The sequence below is a fragment of the Sprattus sprattus genome, assembly GCF_963457725.1.
Source record: "Sprattus sprattus genome assembly, chromosome: 5".
Taxonomy (NCBI): Eukaryota; Metazoa; Chordata; class Actinopteri; order Clupeiformes; family Clupeidae; genus Sprattus; species Sprattus sprattus.
In genome coordinates, this window is record NC_137924.1 from 40,420,590 (window position 1) to 40,445,702 (window position 25,113).

At 44.7% G+C, this 25,113-nt stretch overlaps 2 protein-coding genes across 4 annotated transcripts; one reads left to right on the plus strand and one right to left on the minus strand.

The window, feature by feature from the left end:
* Positions 1–4,175: 4,175 nt before the first annotated feature.
* Positions 4,176–12,630, plus strand: LOC308366288 (uncharacterized protein). Of its 3 annotated transcripts, XM_080839940.1 has the most exons (14): positions 4,176–4,522; positions 4,719–4,749; positions 5,335–5,375; positions 5,611–5,650; positions 5,922–6,012; positions 6,644–6,866; positions 7,365–8,033; positions 8,473–8,545; positions 8,677–8,842; positions 9,776–10,006; positions 10,326–10,372; positions 10,607–10,778; positions 10,979–11,036; positions 12,080–12,630. In XM_080839940.1, exons 1-13 carry the CDS (start codon positions 4,426–4,428, stop codon positions 11,009–11,011), a joined length of 1,914 nt encoding a protein of 637 aa, XP_080696066.1. In that variant the 5' UTR covers positions 4,176–4,425; the 3' UTR covers positions 11,012–11,036; positions 12,080–12,630. The 3 variants fall into 3 exon arrangements, with proteins under 3 accessions (XP_080696066.1, XP_080696064.1, XP_080696065.1); XM_080839938.1 differs by lacking the exon at positions 5,335–5,375; XM_080839939.1 differs by lacking the exon at positions 5,335–5,375 and having other exon boundaries at positions 8,476–8,545.
* Positions 12,631–14,520: 1,890 nt separating this feature from the next.
* Positions 14,521–24,475, minus strand: LOC308366198 (serine/threonine-protein kinase DCLK2-like; the record flags this gene model as incomplete). The annotated part of the gene is made up of 16 exons (XM_080839833.1): positions 14,521–14,534; positions 15,774–15,795; positions 16,130–16,201; positions 16,550–16,630; positions 16,846–17,020; positions 17,475–17,608; positions 17,961–18,107; positions 18,976–19,095; positions 19,184–19,256; positions 19,431–19,515; positions 19,867–19,936; positions 20,241–20,320; positions 20,596–20,655; positions 21,553–21,673; positions 22,492–22,832; positions 24,070–24,475. 16 exons carry the CDS (start codon positions 24,473–24,475, stop codon positions 14,521–14,523), a joined length of 2,001 nt encoding a protein of 666 aa, XP_080695959.1.
* Between the last annotated feature and the right edge of the window lie 638 nt (positions 24,476–25,113).

A 25,113-nucleotide genomic window follows, 5' to 3' on the forward strand; every position in this document is an offset into this window, starting at 1 on the left:
CCTTAGGGGCGCATGGGGTTTAATTGTCATACCTGTCACAAGTCCAGGCAGGCAAGAAATATTTGACCTTGACATGCAACACTCACTGTGATCATGTAGTCACGTATAGCCTAGTTTATTAAATGTGATCTAGGGAATGCAAACTTTGGTTAGAGTGGCAAAAACTACAGCATGAAATATTGTTTTAAAATGTTTTATTAGCTGTCAACGGGTAAAATCTTCACCTCATAGCCGCTTTAAAGAAGTATGATGAACACCCTACGCAAAAAATAAGTCTCCTGCTGCTGTCCGCTTTTAGAATCGCCGGTCAGAAAAATTACACCTGGCATCCAGCAGGAGGCAGTAATTTGTAAGCGTCAACTATTTTTGTTAATATAGGGTATATACTTTAGATTTAATGTGAGGGAGGCAGGGCGGGGCGACCCTTCTGTCGGCCCGGATGCAATGTATGGCAATTCAATTAGCTTGTTTTGAGAAAACATAGAGAGCTTGCCTAAGGTAATGACTCATCTGATATAATTCTATTTTGGGGCTCCATCAAGGCTGGGCACAGGTGCGTCTGCATCCCTTGCACCCCCTATAGCGCACCAGGTAGGAAAGTACACACGTGTGAATTTAGGACAATTGGGGATATCATCCGGAGCAGTTATCATCATGGCCGTCTAAATGAAGGAGAATGCGATCCCTGCTGTCCCCTTTGAAAGTAAGATTGAAGGAAAACTGCAATTTCGACTAGCTTCCTGCAGAAGTCAGTATTTAGTCAATATAATCCACTTTGTTGGTAGGCCTAACTGTGATGATTTATAGCATAATGTAGAAGTGGTATGTACACTTATACACGTGAATATAGACTCTGACTGTGTAAATTCCACTTCCATAAACTTGGCCTTCAGACTGGCCTACCAGCAGGATTGTGTACAATTCACAACACATCAGACACACAGTAAAATCAATGACGACACTGAAAAACTCACATTCCGATTAGAGTCCTCTTTTACTGGATACTATGATTCTAGGCAACAGGGGAAAAAAACACACACATGCAAGGGTAGCCTAGGGCTTTCTGTTGCAGTGTGTAGATGAACATAGGAGAGCATGAGCTATTTTTCTTAATAGCATTAAATTGGGTCGATTGGAATTACGGATAATTGTTTTTGTGACTGAAAAGCTCCCGTATGTATTGGAAGAGAACAGTAACTGTGAGAGAGAGAGAGAGAGAGAGAGAGAGAGAGAGAGAGAGAGAGAGAGAGAGAGAGAGAGAGAGAGAGAGAGAGAGAGCATAACACATTTTCTTGCAAATTCACAACCAGTCTATTTAAAAGCTCTCTTTCAAATTGGTATTAGACTTTACTTTTAATTGTAAATTAACCAAACTTTTTAAATATGTCCTGTCCTGTGGATATCTGGATTTGCATTTCTGCACATGCAAGCCAAAGAGAAATTGCTGAATTTGACCCACAGAAAGTGGACAGTAGGCTAGTTGTTTTTGATGAAATGAAGATTTTAAACATTTGTAAATTGAGTCTCGAGAGGCAGCAATAACGTTCAGGATTTTTAAAAGGCTGTGTCCCGCTGTATCGCCCAGGCTGCACTGCAGCGTCTATTCACAGGCGCTATCCCACTACTAATCGGCACGGGCATAGACATGTATAGGTAGACCCCGCCTCCACTGCTTCTCGGTGAAACGCGTCGCCGCCATTTTGGGAAAGGTGCTCTCTGCCGTCAGAGGTCTGTCAGACGTGTCAAACTAGCGCAAGTTGCCAGGAGCTGCGGTTTATCTGGATAAAAATCACGATAACCTTTTACATTTCGCAACCAATTTCATGGAGTATTCAAGGTTTTATGCTCTACGTGAAGTGTGTGAAAAAGATTTGCCTCTACGTTACTTTGAATCTCGCTAGTTTAATACATGTGCATGGGTCTATAATAAACGATCGTGCATTTTGAAAATACTGAGAAGATCTATAAACTATCGAAATAGTGCTTCTTTAGTTACTACGTATTGACCATCATTAAGAGAAAGAGCATACATCAAATAGTGAGAAACTGGCAGTCAGTGTGTTTTTCATAGTTTAATAGTTCCTTTTCAAGTATGTGCATTAAGAAACCTTGAACTGTGCAATTGGCATGTATACATGTCTATGGGCACGGGGGCTTTGACCTGCTCCGTTTCCGGCCTGGGTCGTTGCACCCCTCCTTAGGCGACCTGGTGGTCCCGGGCTCCCCCAGGAGCACCATATCGATACCGAACTTAGTGCGGACACCCGATCGGCATAGTCCGCTGCAGCCCAGAACCCCTCAGCCTCCCAGACGCTTGGATTACAGGTGCGAGCCACCGCACCCGGCGAACACATGTGCGATTTTAGGAGAGTTGTAGTGACGTCACCGCGTGGTCTCATTCATCTGCTTTCTCTCCTTTTAAATAGGAACTATTATCCTGCCTTTATTAGCCCAGCCTGTTCACAACATCAACATCTATTCTTCGATATACAGCTAGTTACAATGCATCCATCATTTGAGAATATTTGATATGTACATGAAAGTCTAAAAGAAAAAGCTCAAGATATAGGCTATAAACATGAAATATATATGTATGTCATTGTATCCTATTCATTATAATACTTATTGTATATTATATATGTATTATATAATATAATTGTAAAAATGTAACAAAAGCAAGGAGTTTTTTTCCTCTGTTTCATCGCCTCTGTATGTATTTGTGAACATGTTTCCTTGCTTGTGGGCCTCTATATTGTCAACAAATGTATAAAACACATCACCAAACATATATATGCACATCCTTCAGATATGTCTTATATTGAGCCTTTCATCTAATTTATTTCCACAACAAAAAACACTGAATGTACCTTAAACTTGTTTATTGCATAAACTAAATATTATTTCATAGCAAGTTGAATATCTTGTCACTGACAACAACTTCAATTCAACAAGGCTCCAAGTTATTGTTAAAGAATATTGTAGCAGGATGCAGAAACTCAGTTGAGACTGGACAGTATACAAAAACTACAACCTGTTGAAAAACAATGGTACAATTTTACATGCCACAACTTTCTTTGATAACCAAGTAATGTTATACAGACATTTCACATTTTTCCACTGGCTTGGTAGCCTATTTGATGTTTTACACTTGAGTTTTCCCTTATATATATATAGTAAATCTAATAAATCCTCATCAATCTAGATTACAGTTAACTCATTTGTAAGTCACGATTTACACAATGAAGACATACCTAGATGTTTTGGGGTGGTAAGACTAAAGTGCAGATGATTGTACATAGCCTTTTGCATGAAGGGGCAAAAGCATTTCCAAAATGTTCAAATTGATATTGTATTGGTAGGTAGGCTAATAGATACATGAGGGATGATAATACAGTACATTTTTTTAATACTTAGATATAGCTGTGTTGCGTTCTAAGCAGACTGGATGGAATGTAGCAGATGAGAGAATGCTCTTTACAACCAAGAGACCTGAGACTTGACTTGGACTCAAGCTCAAAGACTTGAAAAAAAAAAAAGACTTGTGAGCATCTCTGCCTTGACACATCATCTATCCTATGTCTTCATGTGACCACAGTTAAACAGGTAAAATACCAGTTAGGAGGCTACGTGTGTTCAAAGATGGTTTTAAAAACAAAAAAATATATAATTGTGATTAGCGTAACACAATCAGTGAATCAGTGCCCAGTTGTACGTTTTCAGACGTAAAGTAATTGACACATTCCATTTTTTCTAAAAAACAATTATAAAACTCCATTGAGGTTGATGTTCTAAGGTTTTGGGGATAGCACAAATTCGGACCTTCATATTTTATAATCCAAACAATGTCCTTAAACAGTCTTAAACAGTTCCTTAAACTGTCCTTATAGCCTACTGTTCTAGATGATAAACTGAAATAATAATGTCAAGCCATTTCTTTTACAAGTGAGAGTCTTTGAGAAGCAAATGCTGGTTGTTCAACAAGACTGAAGTTGTGGTAAAAGCAAAGTCATGTTTAAGTTGGTCCCTCTGGTTCACGGTTTTGAACTTGCCAAAAGTGCTGATGCTTGAAGGGGAATACTGCGGCATCTCTGGGCGAAAAGTCCGCTGGATACTCGCTTCCTGTTGACGTACAGACGTATGAACGTCCCGAAGGAAGACCACGAATGGGTCCGCCCATGAAGGCTGTAGTCGTCTGCTCCTCGGTAAACAAAAGTGAGAGTGTTGAATCCTTGTCGAAATATTGCCCCTAAAGTTTTACGGCTGGTTTTCTTTTGATGTCACAGTTCTTGTATCGCTGAACGTCTGTTGGCGAACAGTTTCTCTACCTTATTATATGTTTTGTTGGCACGTTCGCTCGCTTGAAGTCGAGTGGGGCTCGAGTTACCGGAGAGGGTCAGGCAGTTCACTGCAGTGGGGAAAAGTTCCATGGCCGAGGCGCGGTGCGGACAGGAGCAGAGTATGCGGGACGTGCGAGACTCGGGTGGTGGAAGGAGGCACCATCGTGGACCAAACGCATCAGCAGGTAAAGACGATGCGGCAGAAATCGAGACGTTGTATAACTGAACGTCTCTCTTTCTCACATAACATACACATACATACACAGACGCACGCACGCACGCATTATCTTGCAGTGTGCTTTGGCATTAAATTACCTCATTCTCATTCTCTGGATTGCAAAACTATGTGCCATCTTTCTCCCTTCCTGTCTTGTCCTTCAGAGAGAAATAAACCAGACCAACAGCCCTCCAGGTACGACATTTGTTTTATTATGTACGTTCAGAATGTTAATGTGCAACAGTAGTGTGCATATTAACGTGCACTAATGTGCACAATGGTAATGTGTACTTTTTGTTTAGCTGTTGAGTGCTTATATACGTGTGTGTGTGCCTGTCTGCCTGCCTGTCTGTCTGTCTGTCCGCCTGCCTGCTGGTTTGTGTAGGGAGATTGTGTGCATATGAGAGAGAGAGAGAGAGAGACAGACTGAGAGAGATGTCTACCATCTGTGAGATTTCACTGTTAGTCTGCAAATTCCAAAGGAAATGTTTCTGTGTCACAGCAATACTTAACAATCACTTGAAGTGTGTGTGTGTGTGTGTGTGTGTGTGTGTGTGTGTGTGTGTGTGTGTGTGTGTGTGTGTGTGTGTGTGTGTGTGTGTGTGTGTGTGTGTGTGTGTGTGTGTGTGTGTGTGTTGCAAGCAGCTGTGTGTACGTCTCCTGGGGTGGGCGTGCTCTTTTCTGTGTGCCAAAGTGTGACACAGCATTGTAGAAATCTCTCTCTCTTTCTTTCCTTCTCTCTCTCTCTCCCTCCGTCCTTCCCTTCCTCTCTTTTTTTAGCCAAGGGGCTCTTTCCTCCATTCGGGCTGCCATCATGAGAAGTGAGTTTGTACTCATATGTTTGATTATTTTGTATATTTACTGAAGTGACAGGGATTTAATTACATTATTATTGTGTTTGTGTAGGGGAGAGAGAGAGAGAGATAGAGATAGAGAGAGAGAGAGAGAGAGAGATGGAGGGAGGTAGTGTGGATGGAACTAGGTGTGTGCATGTATGTAGGTGGTTGCATGTATGTCATAATGATCTATCTGTTTTTTCCTGTTTCATTAAATCAGCTTCTAGAAGCACAGCTCAGGAACAGCACAGAGAGAGACGGTAACACACACACACACACACGTGCACACACACACAAACACACACACACAAACACAGACAGACACAAGCAGATGAATATGTGTATATAGTATATTTACACATGCAAACAGTCATCTATCATTCAGTCATGCACCCAACCCATCTGGGATTCATTTCGAATTTCAGTGTACTGTTACATTTATTTGTGTGGGTTTGTATGTCTGATGTCTTCCGCTTGTTGTGAATGTTTGTCTGTGTGTGTGTGTGTTGGTGCATGTTTTGTTTTGTGCAGAAGCCACAGACGACCACAGATTACCATCCTCTCCGCAGAACCAATGGCCCCTTCCTGGTTCCCAGCAGCCCCTCCCCCATCAACAGTACAGGTACCATAGATATGTAAATGTACTCATCTGAGTATTTCTATGGTTGCTGAGCAGAAGACAGGTGTGGCATCAGTTGACAAACATGAAATATGAGAAGTAATGACACAGGTTTATAAAGGATGCTGCAGAGGGCAGAGCTTAGTAGGTTGAAAGGAACCGGTTCAAATTTCAGAAGTTGGTGGTTAATGTTTAGAGGATTATATTCCAGCCATAAAACTCTTGATTTCATTATTCACTGAGATAATGGCTGAAAGGGTTTTGTTTAATTCCCATTTTCTTTTATGCACACCTGTGTATACACAACCTCCCATATAAACACACACATGTACACACACACAATCTCTCTCACTAACACACTCTCCCATAACATAACATCCTCATACTCTCTGATTCAATTCTCCTTCACCCTCTCTCCCCCTCTCCCTTACACACACACACACACACACTCATTCACCCACACATACACACAACCTATCCTTCACCATTTCATCATCAAACACACACATACACACACACACACACACAAACACTACTCTACATCATTACACACACATTATCCTCCACCATTTCACAAACACATGCACGCTGTCTTCCACCATAACACCCCCCCCCCCCCCACACACACACACAGCTCCCTCCCCCCTCTTATGAGCAGGTGCTGAGAGAGAAGACTCGTGAGCAACAGCAGCAGCTCGTCTCTCCTTCTCCTTCTCCTTCGCCTTCTCCTCTCACCACCTCATCCCTCTCTTCATCTCCCTCTCCGTCTCACTCCACCATCGCAACACAGACTGATGTTCCCCCCGTACCCCCACCCCCACAGCCCACTGCAGGCAACCCAACAACAAGAGCGGCCCGTGAGTACCTTAGGGTTTGTGTGTGTGTGTGTGTGTGTGTGTTTGTGTGTGTGTGTGTGTGTGTGTGTGTGTGTGTGTGTGTGTGTGTGTGTGTGTGTGTGTGTGTGTGTGTGTGTGTGTGTGTGTGTGTGTGTGTGTGTGTGTGTGTGTGTGTGTGTGTGTGTGTGTGTGTGTGTTTGTGTGTGTGGGTAACCCAACTACAAATGCGGCCCGTGATTACCTCAGGGTTTGTGTGTGTGTGTGTCTGTGTGTGTGTGTGTGTGTGTGTGTGTGTGTGGGCAACCCAACAACAAGAGCGGCCTGTGAGTACCTTAGGGTTTGTGTGTGTGTGTGTGTGTGTGTGTGTGGGCAACCCAACTACAAGATCAGCTCATGAGTGTCTCAGAGTTTGTCTGTCTGTCTGTGTGTGTGTGTGAGACTGACAGAGTAAATGTAATTCAATTGCTGGTTGTGTGTGTTTATGAGTTCGTTCACACTTCTGTTTGTTTATCTCTACAGTCAGAAGACCTCCCAGGCCACCCAAACCCCCCTGTCCCCCCAAGCCAGACGTTGACACACACACACCTGCCCACACATCCACCGACCATCTGCTAACGCAGCAGCCAGTCCGTCCCAGACCCCGTCCGCGCTCCAGAGCAGACCTGCGGCCAATCAGCCAAGAGGTAGTCGGCTCTCCGCCAATCAGTGGCGAGAGTCCTGGCAGTGGCATGCCAAAGTCCCGGTCCCTGAGCAGTGAGATTGTTGTTGCTCAGCCTGTCAGCGGCGAAAGAGTAGTGCCTCAACCAATTGAGAGCGAGTGTGCAGTGACTCCCCCAAACGGCCTATCAGAGAGTTTGTGTGCTCCGAGTGAGGGTGTGTGTTTGGGGCCGGAGAGTGTGTGCGTCGGGGGTCAGTACCTGCAGGACCTGCTGGATGTTTTCGGGCCTGATTACAGCCATCGCCATGACACCCGCAGCGATGGAGACCACTGTGGAGAAGTGGGCGAGGGAGAGGAGGAGGAGGAGGAGGCGGAGGAGGAGATAGGGGCAAGCCCCCGTCCACAGCCCAAACCCCGCAGGCGAACGCAGACACACACTCCCATACACACTCAAGGATCCACGTCAGGGTCACCACCTCCACCCCAACCACAGCCACGCAGGAGGAGCCTGCCAGCAGCCATCAGCACATGTGAGAGAGGGGGAGAGGGTTTGTGGCGTTTGTGTATGTGTGTGTGTGTGTGTGTGTGTGTGTGTGTGTGTGTGTGTGTGTGTGTGTGTGTGTGTGTGTGTGTGTGTGTGTGTGTGTGTGTGTGTGTGTGTGTGTGTGTGTGTGTGTGTGTGTGTGTGTGTGTGTGTGTGTGTGTGTGTGTGTGTGTGTGTGTGTGTGTGTGTGTGTGTGTGTTAGTTAGAGAGAAAGAGAGAGAGAGAAAGAGAGGGTTGTAAATATGTGTGTGTGTAAAGAAAGAGGTTGAGTGTATCTGAGGAAGAGAATGCACGTGTGTGAGAGACTGTTTGAGTATTTTTCTGCATCTTAATCTATGTGTGGGAGTGTGTGTGTTTACGTAAATGTGTGTATTCAAACATGGCTTACCCTATGAGTGGATTTACATTTACCTGTTTATGATCAGCAGCGCAGGGCAGTCCACAAGACTCAGATGGTCAGATGAATCCAGTCTATACTGGTCCAGGGATGAATCCTCGGTAATAAACACGTACACGTACACACACACACACACACACACACACACACACACACACACACACAAACTCATGTACGTACCAGGAGAAACGTTGGAGTAAATTAAACATTTGTCTCTTTTTTTCTTTTAAAGATTTCTTCCACTCCGTCCTCCACCCATCAAACTGGCCAAACCTCCCGATCTCATTGGCTCTTGCTCAGCCTCAGCTATACAGCAGCAGGGTCAAAGGCGTCCGAAGAGAGGACCACCGCTACCACCCCGTCCAACACCAGGATACCCCATCTTCAAGAGCTCACAGGTATCCAAACAAAATAGCGAGTACACACTCGCACTCGCACTCGCACTCGCACTCGCACTCGCACTCGCACTCGCACTCACATACACACACACACATAATGTGGGGTTACAAACACTTGTAAAGAGACACAGATTTTCCAGAGATAAATAAACAGATAAATATTATATGTAGTGATAGGCGAGAACAAAGAGGTATGTTTAAAGGTTTCCACCGTTTCAGCCATTCTTAGGTATTCTGGCAGAGTATTCCAAAGGCTGGGGGCATAGAAACTAAAAGCTGCTTCTACATGTCTCTTTGTCCTGGCTTTTGGAACTGTTAGGAGTTCAGTGCCAGAAGACCTTAGGGATCTACTGGGTTTGTACCCTGAGAGCATGTCTGTTATATATTCAGTTGCATGACTATGGAGTGATTTATAGACAAGTAAGAGTCTTTCTATTCTGAAACTAACAGGTAACCAGTGCAGTGATTTTAATACAGGTGTGATGTGTGCCCTCCGTCTTGTTTAAGTGAGGACTCGTGCTGCTGCATTCTGTATTGTTTGTAATTGACTAATGGCTTTTTTTGGTAGACCAGACAAAAGCGAGTTACAGTAGTGTAGCCTGCTCGTGATAAACGCGTGCATCAGTCTTTCAGTGTCAGCCTGAGAGAGAAACGGTTGCACCTTAGCAGTGTTTCCTGATTGATAAAAAGATGTTTGAATTATAATTTTGATACTGGTTTCAAAATTGAGATCTGAGTCAAGTTCTTCCCTGTTTGACTTTGTGATGCCGGTATGGCTTTTTCCTTTCATTTGCCCTGTTCTTTTGTTCTTCTCCTAGAGCAGTCATGAATGCAGCTTGTTAGGAATATTACTGTGTGTGGAGGGATGGTTTGCAGAAACGGTGAATAGCTTTTAATTGTTTAGTTCAATCGTGTCTATTTATAAATCTGCAGAATGGAGGTGTCAATCTGATGGACCTCAGTGACACAATGGCAGGCTTGGATACGAACACAGACGTGGGTCCAGACACGCCCTCGGACGTAAACACACTCACGGATGGGCACACTCTGGTGAACATGCCTGTGAACGCACACACACATGCTCACACCCATACAGATGTGCAGACACAGAGTAATGAGGCGAGATACTCCGATGGGACGTCGCTAGAGATCCCTTCACTTCAGGTAACACTGTCTCTCACACACACGTTTCACTTTTCACCTGTGTGCATCTGTGTATTTTGTGTCAGTGAATACTGAAGCCATCACAACAGGTCAGTACAAAGTTTTAGGAACTACCATGTTTCACTTGCTTGATTAGTGTGTGTCTGTGTGTGTCTATGTGTGTGAGTAATGATGACAGTTGTTTGCTGTGTGTGTTTTGGGAGGTGAGGATATGGAGAAAGCATCTGTGAGTGTGAATCTATTTGTATAGGCATGTCACTTAAATTGTGTGAAGTGTTGAGCGTGTGATCTATTATGTTTTTATTTTTTTCTGTTTCAGTCTAATTCCATCATTCTCACCGAGAAGTCCACCACTTCAGCTATGTGGTGAGTTCACACACACACAAACACTACAATCACACACAAACACACACAAACATATACAATCACACACAAACACACACCAACACATACAATCACAATCACACACAATCACACACACAAACACACACACTCACACTCACATACCCACGCAGACAAACACACACACACACACACACACACAAAGGGGTAGAGTTCTAAAATCCTTTCAAAAAATTAATCTCTCTCTCTATCTTTTAGCTGTGTGGCTATTTTTGCTTTCGGTGGAGAAGAGAAAGATGAGTTGTCGTTCTCTGAAGGTGATGTCATCATGCTGACAGAATATGTAAACGATGAGTGGGGCCGTGGACACTTAAAAGGGCATTCCGGAATTTTCCCCTTGTGCTTTACCTCATCACCTCAGCTGCATTCTGTAAGCTCACACACACACACACACACACACACACAAACACACACACACACACACACACACACACACACACACACACACACACACATATTGTCTCTCTCTGTACTCTCCCTTACACATGTAAATGCAAAGTATATAAGAAAGTGAAAGAACCCAATTTCCAAGTGTTGTTATCTTCTTCTTCCTCACTTCCACACATGTAGAAACTTCACAAGGTCAAGGCAGGCCAAGACTGAATAGAAGGACATGTTCTCACTAAAGGTGAGTGTGTAAGTGTGTCTATCTGCATGAGCAGCGGTGTGGGTGTGGGTGTGTGTGTGTGTGTGTGTGTGTGTGTGTGTGTGCTTGTGTGTGTGCGCTTGTGTGTGTGCTTGTGTGTGTGTGTTTGTGTTGTGTGTGTGTGTGTGTGTGTGTGTGTGTGTGTGTGTGTGTGTGTGTGTGTGTGTGTGTGTGGTGTGTGTGTACAAGGGCCGGCACTGGGGGCAGGGCAAAAGGTTTTGCCTGAAAAAAAAAACTTTTCTAACTTGCCAGTCAAAATGTCTAGTAATAACGGAGTAATATCTCCTCTTAAAGATAAGAGAGATAACGGATTTTATCAAATCATTTACGTTTAATTCTCCCTGAAGGTTCAGTCTGAGCTTCTGAGCCAGTCTAAGCTATAACTTGCAGCACTTGCCAATATGCTATGAAAGAAATATGGAAGGCCTTTGCAAGAAGTATGATGTCTAACAACAGTAAACAATGCATTTCTATGGTTACTTCAAGTCTCAAAAAAGAGTAACTTTTTAAAACTTTACCAGCTCAATTTAAATGGCCTATTGGCTATGGTTGCAAAGCTTGACAGTATTTGAGTTAGAATAATCATTTAGTGTCAATCATGATCTTGTTGAGAAGCTACAACAGCAGCCTACACTAAGGCAGGCGTAGGATTTGGACATCAGATGAGGACATTGCTATTCTTATAGGCCTATAAATATATAAATATATAAATATGCATTTGTTCTGTAAATGGAACTGTATTTCACAGAAGACAGAAAAAGGTTGTTTGTCCCAAAATATTGGCTTTCAGGCTTTCAAATTAAAAGGTGTTAATTTTGACCCGGTTCTCTCCTACTATGTCCACCCATGCCTGCATTACTGTAACTCAGACACTAGAAAATGTGGCTCCCTCAGTCATTTAACCCTGCTGCCGGCTCTGTTGTGTGTCAGTGTTGATACTGGTTTGAAAATGTTTTGTTTGTTTGTTTGTTTGTCAGTGTCTCTGCATGCACATCTGTGAATTTGCATGTGTGTTTTTGTTTTAGGTGGGGGGTGTTGTCAGTGCACTGTTGCGAGATGCTGATTGGTCTGGTTGTAAATGAGGCGGAGTCCCAAAACTCAGCAGAACTTAATACCATTGGTCAGGAACAGTGTTGTGTTTTACCATAAGGGTGTTTCTTGCTGTCCAGGGGGGTCATCTTAGTACATGGTTTAGTGACTAACCCAGATAGGTTACCTCAGAGTAAGAGGTAAACCTCCTAATAGAAGAGCCCTATGGCTTAACTCTCCTTGCAAAACAAAGCCTTAAGACTCTATTCTATTAGGAGGTTTACCACTTACTCTGAGTTAACTAATATGGGGTTGTCACTAAACCACATATTTGGAATACCCCACTGAACTTTTCGATATATTTCAATACAATAACAAATAACCGACTTACCTGCACTCATTTATCTGTGAGTAGTATCAGTAATGTATCAGTAATGCAAACATACACACACATTATGTTATCATTGCTATGTGTTTAGTTGCTGTAACGAGAGATTGCAGTGGCATCTCGATCTTTTAAACAAATAAAATACTTTTTTATTCATTACCACTGGTATACTTCTGTGTGTGTGTGTGTGTGTGTGTGTGTGTGTGTGTGTGTGTGTGTGTGTGTGTGTGTGTGTGTGTGTGTGTGTGTGTGTGTGTGTGTGTGTGTGTGTGTGTGTATACACTACCGTTCAAAGGTTTGGAATCACTAGGAACATTTCCAATACTTTTCTTCTAAATAAAAGGCCCAAACTCTGTCACCATCACTCTTGTGTTTCAATGAAACATCATTTTAGCTTATCCGAAATTATCATGAATAAAAACAAATTCACATTAAAACCCTTTTGTAATTACGTTTCTGCAGTTGAAGCCTTCTCTGCAGCATCAACAGTTACGCAGAAATGCAGATGCAAAAAGCTTCCTGCTGAGGCGCATCAGTCTATTTTGGTTGTTATTCCATGCAAAAAATTGGCAAAGAAAAACTGGAGATGTCTTCCAAAGGTGTGCACCACATCCTTCCCAGAACAGTGAACGATGGCTCTCACCAGCACACAAGGAGAAGAGGGAGACACAACGGTCCAGGTGGATAAGAACATCACAATCTGTAGTTTGAGAAACAGGCCCTACAGGTCCTCAGCTGGCATTGAATTAACTTTATTAAATTACCTATATTGAATAGAAAACATAAAACACCAGTGAAAAGGCTCTGGAAAGCTGGCCTTCGTGGAAGATTTTCAAAGAAAAGTAATTTCAGAGACCGGACAATGAAAGGGAGAGACTAAAATGGGCTGAAGTGAACAGATACCGGTTGGAAGATGAATTTAAAAAAGTTGAAGTGTTTGAATCAAAGAACAAACCTAACGATGTGGAAGGCGTGCTTGACGCCATCCCTTAGGCACGGCAGATTAAAGTGGATGGTCTGGGGATGCTTTAGTGCTAATGAGGTAGGCTATTTCAACAGAGTAAAAGGAATCTTCAACCAGGAAGGCTATAACTCCATTTTAGCATAATTCCATCGCCATGCCACACCCTGTGGACGGCATGTGACCAGAGGCAGTTTTATCCTACAACAAGACAGATACCCAAAACATTACTCCAAATTATATAAGACCTATTTAGTAAAGAAGCAGTCAACCTGTAACGCCTCAAAGTTTGTTAATGGAGGATTCTTTGATGAAAGTTAATTTTTGAAGCAACACAATAGTCATATAAAGCAGGAATCATTATTCCAACTGTCTCAATGTTCTGACAGTAAAGTATGTATGTATATGCACACACAAACTTCCTTTTACATCACAACAGCAGCTGATAAGTAGAGGGTCTATCTGCATCATTTAGAAATGTCTGCGTGTGTCTGTGTATCTCACAGAGACACTGCAAGTAGGATTTGTTCTGTGTATGCAATTCAGTAAGAGCCAAAGCAATGCTCGAGGAATGAACTTTAATGTACAAAAATCTGACAGAAGAGCATCTTATCCTCTTGTCCTACTTAACTAAGGATGGGAATCAAATATGCACATTTCTTTGGAAACGCACACACACACTCACATTCATACACACGCCCACTCAAACACACACGCAGGCTTTCTGCAAAACTTCCACTGGCATTTTTTTTTTTTTTTTAACAACAGACTCAAATAAGCAAAAGACTTGCCGAATCACATGCACACACTACATACTATACACCACACAAACAATTTGAGCCTGTTTTCCTTCAGTGGTTTCATTGGCTTTTTTCATAACAAACCTAAATGCAAAGCAAGAACGGTCTCTTTCTCTCGCCCTTGCTTTCTCACACCCACACACAAACACTCGCACACATTTACCTTAATGACTGAAGGCTTTTACGACTCATGGATACACTGAATAGAGACATGAATGGCTACATCTATCTGTAGTATATCTGAAGAGCAAGAGGAGGAGGACTGGAGAGCTCTAGAAAGAGAGGGCGTCAGCCAAGTGTGGCTGGCAGGCCAGCAGAGAGGTAAAGGGAGAGGCATCTAGTGTGGTTAGGTTCAATCTAGTTGGTTTGTTGGTCTTGTCGGCCTTGATGGCCTTGAATCCTCTGTCTCTCAGTCAGCAGCTTGCTGTGCGTTTACCTAGTCCCATAACCTGTAAACACACACACACACACACACACACACACACACATCAACAACCATGCAGTGTGTTTAAGGAACGTTTCTAGACTAGCTAAACTGTCAAAGTGTTACATACTGTATGTCAGTGACAGACCCATAACAATCTCCAACAGCCTGTTAGATTAATGAAAGGTCTGCAAAGGTTTGATGTCTAATGACTGCCTAAATAGTAGCCTGGATACCAGCCTGAACTCCGCCCACAAAATTTTTGGTCTGGGAGATTCAGTCTGGAGTCGAGCTAGTTGGGAGGGATTCAAGCCCACCGAAAAGTGATCTGACCAATAAAATTGTAAGGGCGGGCTTTATACGTTGATGGACAGATATAGATAGAATAGCCTATACATCGGACAAAGATGGCGCCGTCTCGGGAGCTTAGTGGGACATATTTTATATGATTTAAGCTATCTACACGACTTTATGTCTACATTGACTCGGTTAGTTGTGTATACGCAAAATGAGTGTTGCCAAAGATTGTAGGTCTTAACTGAAGCACTCTAGACCATTATTGATCGGTTATGCTAACGCGTAGACAAAAAAAACATTAAAACAAATGGTAGCTTCTAGCCTTGAGTGCTAATTAAGTAACGTGAGCAGGCATATCTCAACAGATATTGACAGCGCATTCATTTTGAAAGAGGAACAGAGAAACGCGATCAAGGCATTTGTCGATTGAAAAGATGTTTTTGCCGTCCTTCCTACGGGATCAGGTAAAAGTTTAATCTATCAGATGGTAATAATACTACGTTGCTCTGATTGGTTCTAGGTATCCAATTCAGCAAAGAGGAATTTTCTTTCCTGGTTCGTTGAAACACGCCCCATAATCACAGCCCAATGGTTCGGTCTCAGACTCATATTCTGACTAGAATTATGAGTATGACATCGTCAGGCTACCTAAATAGAATTCTACTGAGATCTACAAAATAATTAGAAAGACATACAGGCATGCACAGATATTGCCATTGACCATACATGCATAAACACTAGGCCCAAAAAAATACCCACAAGTTAAAGCCTCTATAAGAGAGAGATATTAGAATTGTTAACATGCATTGACAGAACCTACCATTGTCATTCAGATGGTCAGACTGTCAGCATGGGGTGGAGATCAAAGAGTATGGGTTAGAAACTGAGAGGTAAGTATCTGTGTGTGTGCGTGTGTGTGTGTGTGTGTGTGTGGGAGGGGGGTGTGTGCGTGCGTGTGTGTGTGTGTGTGTGTGTGTGTGTTTGCGTGCGTGTGTTGGTGCATGTGTGTGCTGTAATAATTGCCATTGACAATAAAAAAGGTGCTTATTACAACAGGAAATGTGCATGTTATGAACTGACTCTTTGCTGCTGTAAGAACCCTTTTTAAACAATATTTGGATATTGTCATGATATGCATCACGATATGCGTGTGTGATAACGCGTGTGTGTTCTCACCTCTGTCTCCACTGCTGTGTTGCTCTCCAACTCGTCAGGTGAATCGAGCTTCACATTGTTTTCTGATTCATCCTGCAGATCACACAGATATTAACTGATCAAAAGGTTTGAGTGTGTGTTTTTATATTTGAGTAAGGCACAATATACTTACTGGTATAAAGAATGTGTGTGTGTGTGTGTGTGTATGTGTCTCATGTGTATGCGAGTGTGTGTGTGTGTGTGTGTGTGTGTGTGTGTGTGTGTGTGTGTGTGTGTGTGTGTGTGTGTGTGTGTGTGTGTGTGTGTGTGTGTGTGTGTGTGTGTGTGAGTATGTGTGCATGTGGACATGAACACTTCCCCACATGTCTGTCTGCCTGTGTCTGTGTGCATGTGTGCGTGCGTGCGTGTGTGTGTGTGTGCAGATGAATATGAGTGACTCACCAGAACCCATGGGTGTGACAGCACATCTTCTGCACTGTAACGATTTCCAACATTCACCTGCAGCATCCGCCCAATCAGATCCTACAAAACAGGCCATGCGTGTTTGCCAAACCAATCAGCCTCAAGAAAACCATGTATGACCTCAAACTGAGTATGTGGAGTGTGTGACAAATATGTGAGTGTGTGTGTGTGTGTGTGTGTGTGTGTGTATGTGTGTGTGTGTGTGTGTGTGCGTGTGTGTGCACGTGTGTGTGGACTCTGTGTGCGTGTGTGGACTCTGTGTGTGTGAGACTGACCTTAGCTGTGCTGCTGATGTTGTCCCAGTACGGGGCAGGGAACTCCAGACGACCTTCTAGAATCTTCTGGAAGAGCTCATCCTGCTGGTTTCTCTCTGAGCGGAACGGAGGGAAACCACACAGCAGGATGTAGCTGATCACGCCCGCCGCCCAAATGTCCACCTTCAGCCCGTATCTGGACGTAAACACACCCAAACACACGTACACACACATTAAAGGTGTAGCACTGTTGACATCTTCTGCATGTAATGCTAAGTGAAGTAAAGTGCATGCTGGGTAATCCTGGCAGCAGCGTGTCTAAGGACTGTAGACTGTACAGTAGAGTTAATGACGGCACTGTTTCATCCTTAATGAGGGCAGTGGGCTGTGTTTAACGACTTGAGACAACTTAAGCCTTGCAACAGACAGTAGGACCATCTGTGTGTGTGTGTGTGTGTGTGTGTGTGTGTGTGTGTGTGTGTGTGTGTGTGTGTGTGTGTGTGTGTGTGTGTGTGTGTGTGGCTGTGGCTTAAGTGAGAGTGTCTGCAGGCTTGCAGATGGTAATGTAAGTGGATTTTGCTGACTGTAATGTTTGGTCTGTGTGGTGTGTTGGGTCTGTGTGGTGTGTTTGACGTGCGTGTGTGTGTTACCCTGTCTCTGCAATGATCTCAGGAGCAACGTAGGTAGGTGTTCCGCAGACAGTGTGGAGAGGCTTATCCACCACCGTAGCCAGGCCAAAGTCCCCAAGCTTCAGAGACTTAGTGCCATCAGGATACTCACACACCTACACAAACACACACACCAGACATGTGAGGAAATAAACAACGTGCCTCTGCTAAAGTTGGTGGAGTTATAACTTTTTTTGGTGTGTAAAGATCCAGAACATTCTCAGGTTTGATGTTTCTGTTAAGAACAAAGAGCTAGTGAAGCAGTGAAGTGGAACAGTTTTGAACATGTACTATATACATGTGCATAGGGGGAAATGTATTTATGTGTCTGTATGAGAGAGAAAAAGAGAGAGATATTATGTGTGTGTGTGAGAGAAAAAGAGAACGATTATTTGTGTGTGTGTGTGTGTGTGTGTGCGGCATTGGACAGTGTGAGTGAGCGGCATTGTCTGTGTGTAAAGTATGTACCAGCAGGTTTTCTGGTTTGATGTCTCTGTGCACAATGCTGAGCTGGTGCAGGTACTTGAGAGCAGCACTCAAGTTGAACAGCATGGCGCTGGCCTCGCACTCGCTATACTTAGTGGAAGAGGTGATGGCGTCAAACAAGTCCCCTCCCTGCAGGAACACGCACACACACACACACACACAGACACACACACTTGTATAAGGCCATGAGAGAGTAAATGACAGAAATATAGGCCCTCACCATGACAACCATCATAAGTAGCACTTTAAGAGGCTCATAAAGTGACAGATCTACTGCTGAGAGGGAGAGAGAAAGAGAGATGGATAGGGAGAGAGAGAGGGAGAGGGAGAGAGGGAGACAGAGAGGGAGAGAGAGAGACAGAGAGGGAGGGGACAGAGAAAGAGAGAGGGATAGAGAGAGGGAGACAGAGAGGGATAGAGAAAGAGAAAGGAAGAGAAAGAGGGAGAGAGAGAGAGAGGGAGGGATAGGGAGAGAGAGGGGGAGATAGAGAGAGAGAGGGAGAGAGAGATATGGGGACACAGAGAGAAAGAGGGAGAGAGAGAGATGGGAGACAGAGAGAGAGAGAGAAAGTTCATAAGAATAGCCCACTGCAGCAGTAAGTCTGGTTGAACTAGCTGCACCACCTGAGACACAGTATTCATCAGAAAAAGAGACTGAACAAGTAAAGGGGTGACTAAACCAGAGAAGAGAGACCCCGTATGCCAGACTCTATCTGCGTTTGCCATGTTTGAGGCTTAAGAGTACGGGTGATCTGACAGAGTCCTCTACTGTCAGCTGTGGCGGTTCAGTGTATGGGGCGGCTGCGCTCACCTGGCCACATGACTGGCCAGATGACTGGCCAGATGACTGGCCACACACACACACACACACACACACACACACACACACACACACACACACACACACACACACACGCACACAAACACACACACACACACACACACACACACACACACACACACACACCACACACAGGAGACCCAGTGCTGCTCTCACCTTAACCAGCTCCATGACCAGGTAGAGATGGCTGGCCGTGTCCACCTCCTCAATCAGCATGATGATGCTGGGGTGCCGCACCCGCCGCAGAATCGCCACCTCATTGGCTATCAGGTGTTCCTGCCAAAGCCAACACACCAATCATTACCCACCACTGACTTTGTGACATTATTTTATCGTGGTGATAAGAATGTTACCATAGTTACACCTTACTAAGACGGACCTTTCCACTGCATTTGGCCTTGTCAATGATTTTCAGTGCAAACTCCTGCCCTGTAGACCTGAAATACACACACACACGTGAAGATATACTGTATATGTTTTTGTATTTTGTTATATACGTAGCTATCTGTAGTTTGTTATTTCCCTTCCCATATGTCAAATACAGAAACAACCCATACCACTCTGTGTTATTGGGTAGGACTAATTTGCCTGCTGGTGTGTGTTGTGCTCACCTCTCCACACACTCCTTCACTACAGCAAAGTTTCCATCCCCAATCACTCTGCCCACCTCATAACGCCCAGAGATAAGAGAAGACACTGAAGGGGAGGTAGAGAGAGAACAGCTGTCAAGCACCTGGTAGGGGTGTGTGTGAGTGTGAGTGTGAGTGTGTGTGTGTGTGTGTGTGTGTGTGTGTGTGTGTGTGTGTGTGTGTGTGTGTGTGTGTGTGTGTGTGTGTGTGTGTGTGTGTGTGTGCGTGTGCAAGTGTGTGTGCGTGTGTGCGTGTGTGCGTGTGCAAGTGTGCGTGTGCAAGTGTGCGTGTGCGAGTGTGTGAGTGTGTGTGTGTTTGTGTGCAAGTGTGTGAGTGTGTGTGTGTGTGTGTGTTTGTGTGCTGTGTGTGTGTGCGTTTGTGTGCTGTGTGCGTGTGTGTGCATGTGTGTGCGTGTTACCCTCAGGGTTCTCCTCAGCTGTCTCTTCCGCATCCTTAGTCTCTTGACGTGAAGAGGAACGAGCAGAGATCTTAGGAAGGAGTTATGTAAACAAACAAAAACACAGTTACAAAAGGGTTGCTGGCCCGTTTTAGTATCACAAATGCATTACTGTTTTCTGAGTGCAGGGGAAGAAACCGGTCCCCAGATAGACTGGTTGAAAGTTTAACACAAACACACACAGAGACATGCATTTCTTTCACAAATACTCATATACAAAGTAGGACTTGTGGACATACACACTCAAACACTCAGACACACACAAATACACACACACACAAACACTCAGACACACACACAGACACACTCAGACACACACACACACACACACAAACCTTGAGGCTGCGTTGGCTCCCTGGGCTGGGTGGGGTTTTGGTTCTCACTGTTGAGTTATGGGTTCCAAGTACTTCACCGCCTAAAGAGCAGGAATGAGGGTGTTACAGTACAGCTTGTGTGTGGGCCGTGCACATGTGTGTTTCGCATGCGTGTATATATGTATGTGTGAGAGAGAAATAGAACGGAATAGAAATAGACCATGTCTGTTTGCATGAGTGGTGTGTGCGTGTATCTTTACATCTGAGAGAAACAGAAAGGAAGAGAGGCATGTGTGTGTGTGTGTGTGTGTGTGTGTGTGTGTGTGTGTGTGTGTGTGTGTGTGTGTGTGTGTGTGTGTGAGTGTGCTTGGCCTACCTTTCCCACCAGGTGCTTCTCCAGAGGTCTTCGGCTTAAGGGCCCGAGATGATTTCAGTTCTGCCAGAGAAACAGATGGGGGGAGAGAATACTGTCAAGTCATGAAGTGAGACGGAAGCGAGAATACAGTTCAGAGAGAAGGCAGGAATAGGGAATGAGAAAGATAAAAGGAGAGAGATGAATGCAGCGTGATGGACAGAGATGAAAAACACAATATTTGTGTAGCCTCTTCAAATAAACAACGATCTATCAGACAGCCTTCGGCATCTGCCCTGGCTCTCCCAAAGTGATGCTAATGTGAGGACAGACTGAGGGGCCGGCCCTGGCCATATGTTTCCCCGTGAAGAGCCTAGCCAACGTCCAAGCACAACCTGAGAGCACTGCCCGAGAGCCATGCCAAACGGTCTCGGAGCCAGGCTCACTTGTGCTGGAGGACTGGCTAACACTCCAGCTACCACAGTTAGTGATGTGAGACCTGTGTTGAATACCGCAGTTCTTTGAAGAGCAGTGTTTTTTTGTTTTTTGTTTAAGCGCTAAAAATAACTACTGCTTTACTCGCTTCACTGTAAATCCTGTCATCAAAGCTTTTTAAGCACCTCGGGTAGGGCTATCTTTCACATGTTTATGACATGCATGATCCTTTTTTTCTCTTTTGTGAATCACATTTGACCACAAAACACAAACTATTTCTAGCCCTTCACCTTAGGTTTCATTCCTCCTTCACCATAGATCTACAATAGGCATTTTAAAACAAGAATAGAATTTTAATTTCCAAATCTAATCTCTGATTTAACTTCTTATTTGTTTTCTCTCCCATGTCATGAGTGTGTACAGTAAGGTTCAGCAGTGAATAAACAGTGAATAAACAATGTATGCACAGTGTGTGTGTGTGTGTGTGTGTGTGTGTGTGTGTGTGTGTGCGGTCTTGTGCAATTGTGTAAGTGTGTTGGTGCGCACCATTAACAAAAGAGCGTGATGGTTTGCTGGCCATTACAAAGTCATCCTGAACTCGGAACTTCTCCATTCCACAGGCCACAAAGACGTCGTCATCCCCAAAGAAGTCTTGCAGACACGTTAGCTAAACACACAGACACACAGACACACAGACACACAGACACACACACACACACACACACACACACACACACACACACACACACACACACACACACACAGAAAGAAGGAATAATTAGTAACACTATGTTGCTTGGAGAAACTCAGGACCACTCACACACTTCACTGTCCCTTCTTCACAAAACAAATGAGTCTTTCAAGGATCTCCCTGGAGCAGAAAGTGTGATGAATACCAATGAGTTCTGTGCACTGACACACACACACACACACTCCCTACTGAACCATTCACAGAGTTCAGTCATGGAGTGGAGAGTAGAAGCAGTGTTGTCATGACAACCGTGTGAGTGTGTGTGCAACAGACAGGAGGGAATTTGTTCAGGACTGTCTGCATGTCTCTCATTCTAAAGTTTGGGGAAATATCAACTCAGTCTTTTTCTCTCTCCCTCATTCTCTCTCACACACAGACACAGACACAGACACACACACACACACATCTCACATTCCGACTTATCCTGCCACCCATGCTCTAATCCTCACTTTCTTACACACACACACACACACACATACACACACACACACACACACACACACACTCCCACACACACACACACACACAGACACACACACACACACACACACACACACACTCCCCCCCCCACACACACACACACACACACACTCCCACACATTCTTTACAAACTCAAACCAACTAAAACTCATCAGACTTCCATCAGACTTACCAAAACGCTCTCTTTTACCCTCTCTTCCTTGCACACACACACACACATACACACACACACACACACTTTTCCCTCCCCTCACCTGCTTGCCATCGAGTGTGTAGAGTTTGCGAATGGCCCCTGACTCCAGCTTGAAGGCGTTGTTAATGTCGTTGAGCACCTGGGTAAAGGAGTGGGCCGTCTTCCTGTTCAGCAGCACCCTCACCGCCCGGCGGGGCCGCGTGCCCCCCCTCACCACCGTCACCAGCTTGGGCCGCACAAAGTCACGGGCAGCGGAGGAGCCGGTCCCAGGGCCGGGGCCTGCTCCACGGGCCACTGTGCCACCCCCGGCCCCCGCCTTACGGGAGCCCCAGCTGGGCACTGCCACGCTAGAGTACTCCACCTTCCGGTAGGGCTGGTTCGAGGCGCACACATAGCACTCGCCTGTGGGACATCATACACAGTATACGTGTTATACAGTACGTATAAATACACACACACACACACACACACACACACATTTAAATACTCTCTACAGACACAAGAAGACACAAGCACATCAAATGACTAATCTGCAGGATATCGCCTATATGTCTATATGAGTTATTTACCTAACAGACACATTGAAACATTTTGTCCAGTCTATACATCCCTGTCTATAGCTGTTATTTACCTAACATGTACATAATAACACTCATGTCCTGTCTATACATCCCTATCTATGGCTGTTATTTGCCTAACATGTACAGAGACACTGTGTCCTGTCTATACATCCCTGTTTATCATTTACCTAACATATACATAATAACACTCATGTCTTGTCTAAACATCCCTGTGTATAGGTGTTATTTACCGAACATATACATAATAACACTCATGTCTTGTCTAAACATCCCTGTGTATAGGTGTTATTTACCGAACATATACATAATAACACTCATGTCTTGTCTAAACATCCCTGTGTATAGGTGTTATTTACCTAACATATACATAGAAACACTATGTCCTGCGTAACAAACACTGCGTTCCTCGTTGATCCTGCTTTTTTAAACTGCAAAGACTGACGCCCCTTTCAGAGACACTGAATAGTGGAGCTGGTTACTGTCAGCGCTAATGACATCGGAGAGATTAGCTCAGCGGGCTAGCCTGTTATTTGAGGGAGGAGGAGTGGGTGTGAACAATCTAAACTTGGGTTCAAGATGACACAGGGATAGGACTGGATAATGGTAGCTGTACACACACACACACACAGACATGAACACATACATTGGCGGATGCACATGCAGGACCTGCTCCAGAATAGTTTGTTCTTATGAACACGTACTAACCCTACCTACACGTAGAAGCAATCAATTCCACACGATAGCCTTCATAATCGTGCTCACATTGAACATAGCCTACACACGTTCTACAGTAACACATAATTAAGAATTACAATTTACAAACAGCCTAGACCGTGTCTTTGGGCCATATCCACGCCCACTCACATACAACGATAAATACACCATGAAACCATTCAGATGGGCACTGTGGGGTCCTGCTGGTATATGGACCTACATCCCTGTCCTTGGTGCTGAAGTCACGTCCTAGCCCGGAGTGTACGACACTCAATTGAACCCTATTGATTTGCAGTCCCGAGCAAGGGAGATCCCTGACGTCGCAAGCGACTGTGATTTCTCACCTTCCATGAGGTCGTCCAAGCTAGTCACCTTCTTCGACCCATCCAAGGTGTAGATGCTGCGGACCCCCTGCGGCAGGTAAAGGTTGTCTGCGAGCGAGCGGGTCAGCTCTGCCAGGAGCCCATCGAAGGAGCGGCAGCGGTCCCCGGACATGGCGAACACGAGCCCCTTAAAGCACCGGTCTCCATTCCGGTAGAAGCGCACTTTCCTTGCACGTTTCTCTGAGCTAAGTGTTTGAAGCGTGCGTGTGCGGTAGAAGCTTATATTGGCGCTGTGCGCAGGGCTCGGAACCACACTGCCGGCTCGCGAGCCAGCCTGTGAACCTAAGTCGGCTGCGTGAGACGAGCGATGTGTCTTGTCTCGCTCGTCGAAATGGTCCAGTTCTATGGTGCCTCGTCCCAGCGCCATCTCGTCTCGTATAGAAGACACCGGTCAGGATTACCGGAGCTTTGGGGTTAACAGTGATCGGCAAGCATGGGGTGCTCTAAGGAGTGATCACGAGGTCAATGCAATTTCACGAACGTGCATGCCGCACTAGGGCTAGGTTTTCGTACGGAGACAACGTTTTGGAAAGAGGACATGATCCAAACCCGATACAAAAGAGCCACGCGCCACCTGTTCCGTCCGCCAGTGGGCTGGTCCACAAAGGAATACGTCACAGCCGACACACAAATAAAGCACACACACGCTCAAAATTGATGGGATGGGATGGGATGGGACGGCAGCTTCATCCGCCCTTCACAAAGCAGTTCTGAATCGATGATCGGACTGGTTCCAAACAGATGACAAACCTGTTCGTCAGTCAAAACAATTCATTTTCATCCCAGACTGTTCCCTGGCAACACGGGTCCATCTGACAAGCGGTTATGACCCAGTAAAGGTGGCCTCTCAAGTCTCCTTACATCGCATGCACAGTCCCCCACCAGTCTATCTAAAGATAAGGGAATCCGCAAAGTGACGCAGAATCCGCCGTCCGGTCTACCGTTCACCTAACGGTGGCGAGACACGCATCCGTTGGCGGAGGGTGTTCGGTGTATTGAATCATT

Coding starts and splice junctions, on each gene's coding strand:
- LOC308366288 (XM_080839938.1), top strand. CDS start 4,334: ATGTTTTGTTGGCACGTTCGCTCGCTTGAAGTCGAGTGGGGCTCGAGT. Junction 8,843..9,775: donor CCATCTTCAAGAGCTCACAG/GTATCCAAACAA, acceptor ATAAATCTGCAG/AATGGAGGTGTCAATCTGAT. Junction 10,779..10,978: donor CATCACCTCAGCTGCATTCT/GTAAGCTCACAC, acceptor CCACACATGTAG/AAACTTCACAAGGTCAAGGC.